Raw genomic sequence first — 12,843 nt, forward strand, 5'->3', positions numbered from 1 at the left:
AAACTCGCAAGCAAACGACCACTTCCAATACAAAGTGCATATAAATGAAGATATATGTGCATTTTGGGTTCCTGTTTTTTAAAAAAAAAAGTCTGCTCTTTCTTCAACCTTTTTTAGGCTCTACGGACAAAATGCACGTCACGTTGACTGTGCATTGAAAATTAAACCAGTTGAACTTTGACCAATCAGGGACTCAGGTTTGATAGTGATGTATGGATGGCGTCCTTTTTAAATTACTGAAGTGCCAACCGTTTGAAAATTGAGCATGGAGGAGACATTATTAATTGCTTGGTCTGGAGTCTGTGTCTGTAGTGTCTGTGTGTGTTTGTAAAACTCTTTGGTGGAGTTGTCGAATAGTCAAACCATGCTATTAAGGTTTTTTACAACTATATATATATTTAAGTAGCAGGCACCTTTTCACCCTCTGTTGCCATAGTGCACGAATAGTGCAGATCCAAACCAGTTTTAGCTTTAAAGCCTAGAGAGTGGTCCCACACCAAACACCAAAAAGTTCAAAAGACAAACCATTTTTTTGGGGGGACAAAAAGTAGGAAAAGAAGTGTTTGATAACTTCTGCTAATAAAATATGAGGGGCCGTATAAGACATTATTTATTCTGAACCATTCACATTCATACATTCTTGCTCTCACAGTCATATATACTCTCTTTCGCATACATATATTCTCTTACGCATCCATATATTCTCTCTCTCACATTCATACATTCTTGCTCTCACAGTCATATATACTCTCTTTCGCATACATATATTCTCTTACGCATCCATATATTCTCTCTCTCACATTCATACATTCTTGCTCTCACAGTCATATATACTCTCTTTCGCATACATATATTCTCACTTGCACATCCATATATTCTCTCTCTCGCATGCATATATATTCTCTTACGCATTCATATATTCTCACTTGCACATCCATATATTCTCTATCTCGCATGCATATATATTACTTTACACATACATACATTCTCACTCTCATTGTCACTCTTAAAAAAGAATGTATGTATGTGAAAGACAAGTATATATGAACGTGTGAGGAAGAGTTTATATGTGTGTGTGAGAGAGGAGTATGCATGAAACGGAAGTTACTTTGCATGAAAAGGAAGGCACTTTGAATGAAAAGGAAGGCACTTTGAATGAAACGGAAGGCAGATGATTTCTCGTGCTCTGATTGGACGAGAGGCCGCCACCTCCCATTTTGAACACACTCTAAACCCTATCACTTGTACTGACTCATAACTATTAAGGTTACACAACTTAAATGTCATTTTGTAGTTGATTCAACTATAAAGTATTAAGCTCTATCAAGATTTTTTCAAATTTAACTTAACAGTGCTAAATATTTTAAAGCTTATTTGTATCTGGCACTCAAAAATTTTAAGATCCGTGAAGTAGCGTTATGACGTCATCACGTACTGGTGGGAGGGTCTTTCGTTTTCTCTACGTTAGCTCAGGTGGCCATGTTGGATTTGCCGAATGCGAGTATGCGACGTTTGAAATTGAAAGTCGAGCATTTTATTTTTCTGCAAAGCGTTGCGATTTCGTCCCGTTTCAAGACGCCCCAACCTCGGGTTTTTTTTTCATCCGCCTCATCGCTGATGGTGCCGTCTTGTCTTCAGCCCTGATTTAATTTGGTAAGTATCGTTCATGGTTTATGAATGAATGCTTTAAAAATGCTCTTATACTACCGTAAATGTGGTTTACTGTTGTTTAAACATATGTGTGTTATGATTGTTTTAGAGATTAATGTGGAAATGTATACATGATTAGTTTGTCATAGCAGACGTATGGCGAGCCAAACCCAAAATGCATTTCTGCCCGTAAGTTACGACAGTGATGAGGTTTTTTTTTTTTCAGAGGTAGAAATGATCTGTTATGCTGCAATCACACTAAACATGATCCGCGTGTGAAATTCGCGTTGGAGGCCTCTGTCTGTGGCTAAAGTTTGCTGCTGGACATTTGTCCAAAAATGTCACTCAAAGCCTCTAACGGTTGTGTGGGAGGAGCTACCGCCAACAGTTTTAAGCCTGGTTGCTACATGGAAGCATTGGGTTTTGAATGCAGCTTTAAGCTTTTATAAATCACTGATCTCCGTTATAAAAAAGGTTTTTGTAAAAATAAATTAATCAACGTGCTCGTGTTGTGTTCAGGTACCGAACTACAGAGTGTTCAGTGTTTCACCTCCAGGTAGACGCCAAGGCCAGCCAGGTAACTTGTCTCCTGATCAGTTATTTGTCTAGAGCTATTTTACAAAAACAAAAAATGCAATAGGTTGTGTAGTGCAATAAATGTTTTTTGATCAGAATATAATTGAAACATTTTTTAACATTGAAAAATCTCTTTTGGACTTTTTCAGATACTGAACTTCAGAAAGTTCACCAGAAAGTCACCATTTCACCAGAAAAGACCTGTCAGTGGGTGAGTTTTATACTTATTTAATACATTCATCCTGAACTATTACCATTATTAGATTTATACAGCAGCATGGAAACATTTATGCACATTTTAACTAGCCAAAGGTCTAAATAGAGTTGAAATTATTTACAATTTAACTAAACATATTTAGATTGCAGGCTGAAGGTGGCACAATGGAATGGAGGTGCAAGTTGTGTTCTGTTACTTTGGCACTATGCAGTACTACATATAATACTGCAGTACTACATAGCCAATATTCCAAAGTGTTTCCACTGCCATGTATGTGGAGACACTTTGGAATACTGTCATGTCTTTATGACAGTATATTACAATAATAAAATGATGTTGCATTAGCACCATTCCATCATTTGAAACCATGAAAACTCATCTGTCAAGATCTGAAATGGATTTATGTAGAGTAGATGCAGTTAGAGGAAATTGTGCAGTTTTTACATGTTTGTGTAACTTAAAGCTGCCCTTTTCTGAGACTAAGTCCACCAAAACAGACAGGAACTGGCCAGCTTGGTTAGGATTTATGACCTCCAGGTGAATTTCTAATGTGCATAATTCAAAAACGGATAACAAATCATTTGTAAACAGCTGTAAGAAGCCAAGGTGTAACTTGCCTTCAAATGACTTTGGGTCTTTGACCTGAAGTGGATCATGACATAAACACTGTATTGTCCTCTTACTAGAAATAGACATCTAGAAAAGGTATCATTTTATTATTTCTTAAAGTTCCTTAAGTAAATATTGGAAGTGTTTGCTCTGCATTTGCTTCAAAGGTAATGGATATTTCTTTTTATTCTTTTAGGACCAGCATGACGTGAACATGAGACGGGCACTTGTCCTCCTTGCACTTCCTGTTTATCTGCATGAAGATGCCTCCAACTTCTTCAAGACCTGTACAGTAAGTGTACACGACTCCCTGTCAATGGTTTTCACTAATCCTTTAATATTGATTGAGATTTTATTGAGTGACATAATAAATAGGGCAATTGTTTGTAGTTTGTAAACTGAGTGATATTTTTAAATGGTTTTAAAACTGAGACGGAAGATGAAAGGCGAACATCAGGGACTCCTGATTGGAAGGAGTGGAGTTTCGTTTACCTTTTCTGCTCCTGATCCATCATTATTTGAATAAAGAAAAATGAAGCTTTAGTCTTAAATTATTTTATAAATGTCCTCCTTCAGAAAAATGCTAAAGAACTTTTTAAAAACACAATTTTAATTGGAGTTGGTCCTTAAGACATCATAGCCAGTTGATTAAAAGCTAACAGAATGTTAGCATGAAAAGATTCCCATTGACAGATGGCAGGAATGTCAGTTCTGGACATTAGTGTGATGAATATCTTTGAGGGTCTGAACTCATCTGTGTTTTTTGTTTTGTATTTTCCAGAATACCAGACCTCACAGACACTGCTGTGGGTATCTTCTCAGTTGTCGTGGTGACGCTCCGGATGCTGCCGTCAGTGGTCCCACAGATCTGGCTGACTAATCTCTTCTAACTCTTCGGGGACATCTATGCTCTGGACCTACAGCACCCCAAAAAACTTGAACTTGCCTTCATATTTATTCAGAATGCTGTCTTGAGCCTTGAGGACAGCAAACCACTGAAAGGACATTTATTGACGCTGAAGAATGTTTCGTTGAGTGAGTCTTCCAGAATGGACTATTTGTTGGTTTAAGTGTTATGCTACTAATGTGTTTTGTTGTGATCATTTGCTTTTTCTGCCGTAAAATACAAAACCAACTCTTTTTGTCAATATGTTGTGTGGCACTCTTATAATGCAGTTTTATTGCACTTATTGTTTCTTCATCCTCTTGATATTTGTGCTTTTTTTTAAAGAGCAATTAAAAAAAGTGTATTATGCAATCACTATTGTGTGGCCTTCACGTTTGTTGGTTTTTATCAATGTTAGCCTTTAAAATGTAGTGGGGCAGTATCAATATCTCTGTTTAGAATACATTTTAAGCTGAAGAATTTTAAATATTTTCAATGCTACACATTTAATGAGTTAAAGAATTTATAAAGCATTTGAGTGAATTTTACATATTTTATGAGTTGAGTAATATAAAAATATAGTTAAAGCGTTTTTTAGTTGGAAAATATTAAAAACTTTAAGTAAATAATCTGTCTTTTATAAGTTGAGGAATCTTAATATTTTTTATATGAAATAATACAAATGTAAGCCAACTGACAATATGAATTTTAATAAATGTTAACTTAAAAGTTTTAATAATATAACTTAACTGTTGCGTAATCTGTTACAAAATAATTTTTAAATTCAGTCAACTCGCTAGGGATTACAGTGCAGACGCTAACATGAACAAGCAAGAAATCCCAAATTAACAGACTTGTGTTGTGGAAAGGTATGTTTTTCAGCTAGCAGGAATAATCAAAGTATCCGTTCTCTGTTTCAAAATGAGATTGCCACAAAACCGTATGTTATCTCATACTGGAACAGCTTTGGATGTAGAATTCAGTGGGAAAAGGTTTGGACCCTGCCACAAAAGTATTTCATCACCAATAAAATCAGAGAAATTTCTTTCAAAATTCTTCACAAATTTTATCCAGTGAAACATTTCTTTACTAAGTTTAAAAAAGATCTGGACATAAACTGTTCATTCTGTCATTCCTCACCAGAAACTGTGCCTCATCTTATTTGGTTTTGCTCTTTCACTCAACTATTTTGGAAAGATGTGATACATTTTATAAGAACTCATCTATGTGAAGATTATAGATTATTTTACGAGCATATTATTTTTGGATATTTTACACAAGAAAGACTTAATGCAGAAAAAATATATGTAGTTAATTTACTTATAATTATGGCTAAATACTTTATACACAAATGTAAATATGCCAACAAAAAAACCGTGTTTTATGTTTTTCAGAAAGAAATGGTTTTGTATTTGAACAGTATTAAATCTTCCACTAACAAAAAAGCTGTCAGAACAGTTGAAACATGGTCTCTCCTGAAACTTTAACAGATTCCTTTGCCTTATTATTTTTGTTTTCTTTTTGCATAACCTGTTTTACATGGTTATCATTATGTTTTTTTGTTCATTCTCATGGCGAACGTGAAGATTGTATTTTGCACACAGTGGAGTTTTGTGTTTGGTATTTTGTATGTGCAAGATATTGTTAATAAAGTTTATTTTTTTAAAAAAACGAACCGGCAAGAAGTAGCCACGGGGGTCCTGCAGCCATCGGAACCTTAACAAATATTTCATCTCCACCTCACCGTTGCCTTTTTTAAGAAATGACAGCTGGTTTTCCCACATTTATATGTAGTTATGGATCGAAAACAAGAGGAATTTGTTTTAATGTAAATGCGTGTTCCAGCGTCTACAGGAAGTGTCGCCCATAATTCACGCAAAGGCTCATGGGGGCTAGGAATAAGGTGGATACGGATTTTCTGTTTCGGTGGCACTTCTATTACCATTATTGGTATTTGAGACATTCCTTTGTGTCTCTAGAGATGCAGACAGATTTGTGACCACTTGAGGTGAAGATAAAATATTTCTTAAGGTTCCGATGGCCTTCTTATTGGTTCGTGTTAGCGTCTGTTCAAAATGGGAGGTGGCGGCCTCTCGTCCAATCAGAGCACGAGAAATCATCTGCCTTCCGTTTCATTCAAAGTGCCTTCCTTTTCATTCAAAGTGCCTTCCTTTTCATGCAAAGTAACTTCCGTTTCATGCATACTCCTCTCTCACACACACATATAAACTCTTCCTCACACGTTCATATATACTTGTCTTTCACATACATACATTCTTTTTTAAGAGTGACAATGAGAGGGAGAATGTATGTATGTGTAAAGTAATATATATGCATGCGAGAGAGAGAATATATGGATGTGCAAGTGAGAATATATGAATGCGTAAGAGAATATATATGCATGCGAGAGAGAGAATATATGGATGTGCAAGTGAGAATATATGTATGCGAAAGAGAGTATATATGACTGTGAGAGCAAGAATGTATGAATGTGAGAGAGAGAATATATGGATGCGTAAGAGAATATATGTATGCGAAAGAGAGTATATATGACTGTGAGAGCAAGAATGTATGAATGTGAATGGTTCAGAATAAATAATGTCTTATACGGCCCCTCATAATAAAATATCCCATTTTTCCCAAGTCTGTCACCATTCGGCTCTTTTTTTTTGTTGCACAAATGTGATTTGTGTCTCAAAGTATCCCACTTGCTTTCACTCTTGCAATCCACAAGAGGCTGTGCTAAGTTGCTAATTATTATTTCAGGTACTTTGTCATGAATGATTACCATGAATATGAATATAGAAATTCATATAAGCGTAGTCAGATAGGTTTACATGTGTGCAAAGGTGCTAGCACACATGCGCAGATCAGGAACACACAGAAACGGACACTGAAACAAACACAAGCGCAGACACTTCCAACTCTTCTAATCTGCCGGTAATGAGGTCAGCGCTCTCATTAGAACTGAGAAAAGAGGAAGGATTTGAGAGAGAAGAGAAAGAGGGATGAGAGAGGAGGAGGGCAACAAAGAAAATCCTATGTCATGTTTTCCCAGTGGAGGTCAGGGTGTGTGTGGATGTGTATTCGTAACAGATCATCTCATCTGCTGGAACATTTCTTTTTCTGCTCCATCTGATGGGTTCTATATGATGGATTTGTAGTCCTGCAGCAGATTTTTTATGGAGAATCTCAACAAATATGTATGTTTTGTTTTTTTCTTTTCTTCTTTTTTTTGGTTTTGTTTTGAGTTGAATATTTACCGGATCCAGCACCGGTGTGATGAGCAGGTACTTTCCCCAAAGAAACTGGCGGTCCACCGCCCAGGTATCACTGTCAGAGTAGAACCTTTAGAGGAAAAGAGGTTAAAATATTGTCACTGTACAACAGACAACACTTCCTGTTTGCTCCATTCATCAGGATAAGCTGTTTTTGATTATCTTTTTATTTTTTTGATGCCTGGTAAGTATTTTCTACGAATTTAGCAGAACTGAGATGACCGATGTACACATAGTAATATTTTAGATGCTGTCTTAGATTTTTTTTTACATCATTTAATGTTTGTTAAATAAATCATTCAAAATGAATGATTGTATGTGTTTTAGTGAAATATCTCGCTAACATCTCAGCTCATTTATTTATTTATTTTTGTTCTGGGCACTTGGGTTGTGCAGCATCAAGAGGAAGATTTCATGGCATTTGGGGGAACTTGCATGTTTGTTCTATGCATTTGAGATGATAGCAACACAGAGACTCGCTGGCCTAAGAGGTTCAAATCCACTCCTTAGTAAAACTCATTAAGCAGAGAGCAATTATTTTGCTTTGGTGGATCGGCTCTCTCAGCAGAATCCTCAATGCCGCTTGGTCTCTTTGAGAGCTTTGAGAGTTTCTGCTGCCATTAACTGTCGATTCTCTTGATGTGTGGGCCGGAATGATATGACGCTCATCATCATTTTCAAGGGAGAGCTGAGTCTGAACTCAAGCTGGTTCATGGGTTTACAGAATCTTTCCCAATGATCACATGGGAACATTCAAACATGTTTACTCAGGAGTGATCCTCAACACTGATGAGTCATCATTTTCACCTTTTTGAGATACTTTCTGTTCACCGAAATTAAACACCAGAACTTTTCACCATGTATCGCACTTTTAGGATGTGTCTTGTCCTAAAAATTGCTGACTTGTACTCATGACAGCTTGTTTATCTGGAATCTCTTAAGATCTTTTCTTACACCATAGTTTTAACATTTGAATTACCACCAGACACATCACCCTAATCTTAATTTGAATCTATTTGGACTGTAATGATTCATGTGTGTGAAAATTGACAGTCATTGGACAATAAGGATGCAACGATTCACTCTCACCGGTTCAAAACTCGACTTTTGGGTTTCGTTTCGGGTCAATATATGATTTGTGTTTACAAAACAACAAAAACTACAACAGGGAAGAAAACCCTCATACTAAACCAGGTGTCATGTAATAAAACAATAAATAATAAATCCCTCTATTTAGCACAAGATGTGTCAATTTCAATGTACACATACGCTGTAGGGATGCAACAATTTAATTTACCCATGATTCAGTATTATGTTGCAACATACAGTTCGGTTTTAAATTGTGAATTGATATATTCCTATTGGACAACCTTTTCATTGAAATGACTTACTCATGCAGGAGAGGTCGTACAACGGTGTCTCCTGAAGTGTGCGCTTTGTAGAAGAGTGTGTAGAGGTAAGGCAGGAGGGTGTAGCGTATGCTCAGGTAATGCTTGGATGTCGCGACCAGGAGAGAGGATGCACCGTATGAAGCTGGGTCCTGGGGCTGCAAACCGATCATAGAGACGAGTTACTTACACAAATGTTGTCTGTTTTTAGACTGAAGAACAAATAAGGAAAGGGTTAGGCTCATTTGACGAAAAGACAACTGAATCGGGGGAAATTATTGCATATGCCTGAGCTTGAAAGTAATTTAAACAAAAAAACCAGTACCATTTTTTTGAACAGTTTAACTTTAATGAATAAGTGGCCGTTAACCTCATTCATAATGGATAAAGATGAAATTAGCTTTACATAGGACTCATCTAAAAGTAGATTTAGTTGGGAAAAAAAAGAACAAAAAGAAAAAGCAGCATGATTTCATTTCCGTGGTAGTGGTGAGCAGGAAGGTGATTAGTTACTAACTGGTCCTGCTTCCCTAATCTAGCTAATCATTTACGCCCTCGGCACCTCAGAGTCTGATGAGAACGTGTGTGATTGTGTACGTTTGGTCTGGGAGTGTGGGCATTTCATGAGTGCCATGATTAGAGAAAAGCAAAGGTCACACGTTAACTGTCTCGTTTTAGTGGCAGTCATACATCAAATTCATCATCATCATCATCATCATCGCCGTCATCCTCCTGCCCCTGTCCTCCAGCAAGCCGGCTGCCATCCGTCCCTTCATTTCCAAACACGTACTGACACAGTCTAAATTTAAATCCATTCCACTACTCGACGTGGCTATTTTCTGCTGCAGTGATGAGCGTGGAAACGTCACCTGAGGATTCAAGTTAAAGGATGAATTTCCATGCGGTTCGGTTCTCAAGACTGACTTTTCTCCCAAGTTATTTGTGTCATCTATAAAAGTACGGCAACTTCAAAAATAATTCAACCCTGTTTTCGACTCAGCAGCCACTTTTCATGTCTCACAGTGGCACGCAGACTCTCATCTGACATGTGATTGTTATAGCTCTCATAATAATAATAGTAAACCTGCTATTTCCATTCAAAATGTCACAATGCAATGGGTCAAAACTGTTGCCAGAGGAACTACAAAGTACAATACAAGCTGTAGGGATTCATCAAGCAAGAAAAGGTGTTTGAAATCAGGAAGAAAAGCTGTCATTGGTCATTCACTTTGAGTCAATATTAGTACTAATATTGACAGAATTTTGGGAAATCATCAATAAAAGCTTCTTTAAACATTGCAAAAACAACAATACCTGTGTTTTAATAAAATGCTGCCTTTAAATGATGTGTTTTACATATTTTAACATACTTTTATGTTAATTTTAACCCATTTGCCACCCTTCTAAAGTCCCACCCACATATAAAATGATCTGGCTCCACCACTGCAAGTGTCACCAAAAAAAAAAAAAGTTTAATAGTGTGTTTGGTGTAAAAATATAGTTTTAAAGTTGTTTTATTTTTTGCAGACTAGCTGTGTGTTGTTAAATGTGTTTGGTGGAAACCTTATTTAGTCCAATCAGCAAAGCCTACAGATAGTCTCCTTATTTCATCCAAATTCTTTGGGCAAATAATTGGCTGTCAGGCTTTAGACATTCATTTGGCTAACAGAACCCTGTTAGAGTGGACTCGCTTGTGACCAATATTTTCTCCTAAACCCACAGCTGGAGGTGGAGAGGTGCAGGTAGAGAGATAACTCCTCCATCTGTTGCCCGTAGGGCATCTAAGCTCAAACCTGAGCGATATTTTGCAGCATCCTGATTCCGAATCCACCATATGGCGCCTCGTGTTGTGGCAACATGGCACAAATTTTCATCCCCATTTTGAAACAAATCCGATTTGTTTAAGGAAGGAGTACAGCTTTGAATTTGATAACATTTGACTTTTTTCAACGCGTTTTACCGCAGGCACAGCTGCTTCAATCCTCACTGTTGCTGAGGACCCTCAAAAAACTCACATTTATAGAGTTAGACCTTGAATCAGAGGTCCCACTGCTCCCATTTCATAAAGCAATTGTACAAGTGTTTGTGCCATGGAAGCCTCTATGGAGGAAGAATGAAGTTTATATTTTTAACCGCCTGGACTTTATAGCACCTGTACATTGTTATGAAATGAAGGGTATACCCTGGAGCACTTTAGACCAAACTGTGGCTGCGCAAAACATAAATCTAAAACTGACAGTCTAATATAAGAACTGCTGGACAAAGTGCCTTTACACTACCTTGTAGCCCTCGGCGTTGTGGTTTCGGCTAAATGGATAAAAAGCCCCCACTTGCATCCAGCGACGACATAACTCTTCGGATGAATCATCAAAGAATCCACAAATGTCAGCACCGATCTGAAACAAATTTGCAAACAGAGGGTTCATGTTTTGCCAAAACCTGTCTGAATACAAACGTTGTTATGTGGTTTTGCTTGCAACATTAAACATAAATACCCATGAATGTGAACAAATATTGAGGAACTTTATGTAAAATGATGACTAAAAGGATGTTTTTTATTAAAACAAATATTGTCATACAACAGATTAGTGGTCTTGACCTTTTTCAGAGTCAGAAAAATAGATTCAGGTCAAACGCCAGGGGCCTCATTTATAAAACTTTGCGTAGGATTTGCGTCAGAAGTGGCGTACGGATGAAACATAGGACGTGCGTACGCACAGAAATATTTGGATTTATTAAACCGTGCGCACGCACATCCTACGCATCTTTCCCTTTATAAATCACAACCGATTCTAAATGCAGCGCAGCTTTTGCGGCTACATGACACGCCCATAGTTGCCCATAAATAGTCCGTGAAACGCCCACAAATTAATATTCATGGCTTGCTAAATCATGGCAAACACAGAGGGGAAATCAAAAAAACGTAACTTCACTCAATGTGAAGTAGAAGTTATCGTTGGCGAGGTGGAAAAGAGGAGAAAAGTGTTGTTTGGAGGGCACGGTGTGGGCATTACTAATGCCAAAAAGGCACTTGTGGCAAACGGTGGCAGACGCCGTAAATGCTGTAGCCTCACAACCTCGGACCGTGGCCGAAATAAAAAAGAAATGAAAGAAATGATCGGACATCAAAGTCGAGGCAAAAAAACGTCTAGCGCTGCATCGGCAGAGTGTGTCCGCCACGTGGGGGGGTGGGGTGGGGGGGGACCGGAGCTGACCCCTCTTGATGAGAAACTGGCCGCTATTATTGGGGAATCCCTATTAAGTCCCCCTTATCGGCGTCCTCCTCCGCCTCAGTCACCTGACTGAGACGGAGGGGACGCCGACGCGCCAGGGTCAGGGTGACACAGGTAAGAGAAATAATTCAAATGAATGCAGTCAAGTCACATGTATGCAGGCTACACAATTACAGATTATTAATATAGAACAATTTTATTTTAGTTGCTGGGTGTTCCAGCGGGGCCAGTGGTTACGATGTTGCAGCTGAGCAGCCGTCTGGCCCCAGCGTCTCCACGGCACGCGGCTCTCAACCCTCCAGCAGTGGACGCGTCCTCACCGATGCAGTCCTTGAAATGCAGAGGGAAGTCAGTAGTTCAATCAGAGAGGTTTGCCAAGGAGTTGGGCGAAATCAAGATCGCCCTGACTGAAATAAACTGCACGATGAGGGAATGCTTAAATAAATAATATTTTCCACACCTCTTTTTCTTTACAAGCGACGCATCACTTCCAAGCGCTGGCGCACAGCAGCAGCAATTGGCTCAAATGCGTGGGGATGGGGTTCAGGGTCGGGGCCAACACAGCAATCAGCGCCAGGGGGTAGAGGCACGTTTTTAAGCTGTGCCACATTGTGTAGCACAGCACATGCCAGCACAATTTGGCACACACTGTCACTTTCACGTGTTTCTTCCATCTGCCGACGGTGTCGCCGTTTCTCATTTCACCCGTTTTTGTGCGTACGCATGGGTCAGAGCTTGCGTGAAGGACCGCACATTTTCCCGTCAAGTTTGCTTTTTATAAATCTCAACTATTGCGTAGAGAGTGGCGTACGCCTTCTTTTGTGCGTACGCAACGTTTATAAATGAGGCCCCAGATCTCTATCTGCCTGCATCCATGTCAACAAACTTCAGGGGCAGAAAATGAATCCAAACTCCATATTATCTGATTTTTCTGGTTTTGTCTAGATAGGTTTTATGAAACCTAAAATCTGGTGGTTCCACCTGACAAAGTTGGCATATGGACCAC

At 38.4% G+C, this 12,843-nt stretch overlaps 1 protein-coding gene and 1 long non-coding RNA gene across 3 annotated transcripts in view; one reads left to right on the forward strand and one right to left on the reverse strand.

Moving 5' to 3' along the window:
- Positions 1-12,843, reverse strand: part of si (sucrase-isomaltase) — a 58,499-nt gene that overhangs the window by 29,567 nt on the left and 16,089 nt on the right. The window contains exons 17-19 of the mRNA XM_023961588.2: positions 10,884-11,000; positions 8,608-8,762; positions 7,202-7,286 (exon numbers count right to left, since the gene is read on the reverse strand). Of these exons, the coding sequence (XP_023817356.1) occupies positions 7,202-7,286; positions 8,608-8,762; positions 10,884-11,000 (357 nt within the window). The remainder of the gene's footprint in view (positions 1-7,201; positions 7,287-8,607; positions 8,763-10,883; positions 11,001-12,843) is intronic.
- LOC144981506 (uncharacterized) lies at positions 1,530-3,960 on the forward strand. 2 transcript variants are annotated; one of them, XR_013647130.1, is made up of 5 exons: positions 1,530-1,653; positions 2,170-2,227; positions 2,376-2,437; positions 3,249-3,344; positions 3,834-3,960. It is a non-coding gene; the product is annotated as an uncharacterized LOC144981506 (long non-coding RNA). The 2 variants fall into 2 exon arrangements; XR_013647129.1 differs by lacking the exon at positions 1,530-1,653 and having other exon boundaries at positions 2,034-2,227.

This window comes from Oryzias latipes, chromosome 13, assembly GCF_053564925.1.
Source record: "Oryzias latipes strain Hd-rR chromosome 13, Olatipes_Hd-rR_3.1".
Classification (NCBI taxonomy): Eukaryota; Metazoa; Chordata; class Actinopteri; order Beloniformes; family Adrianichthyidae; genus Oryzias; species Oryzias latipes.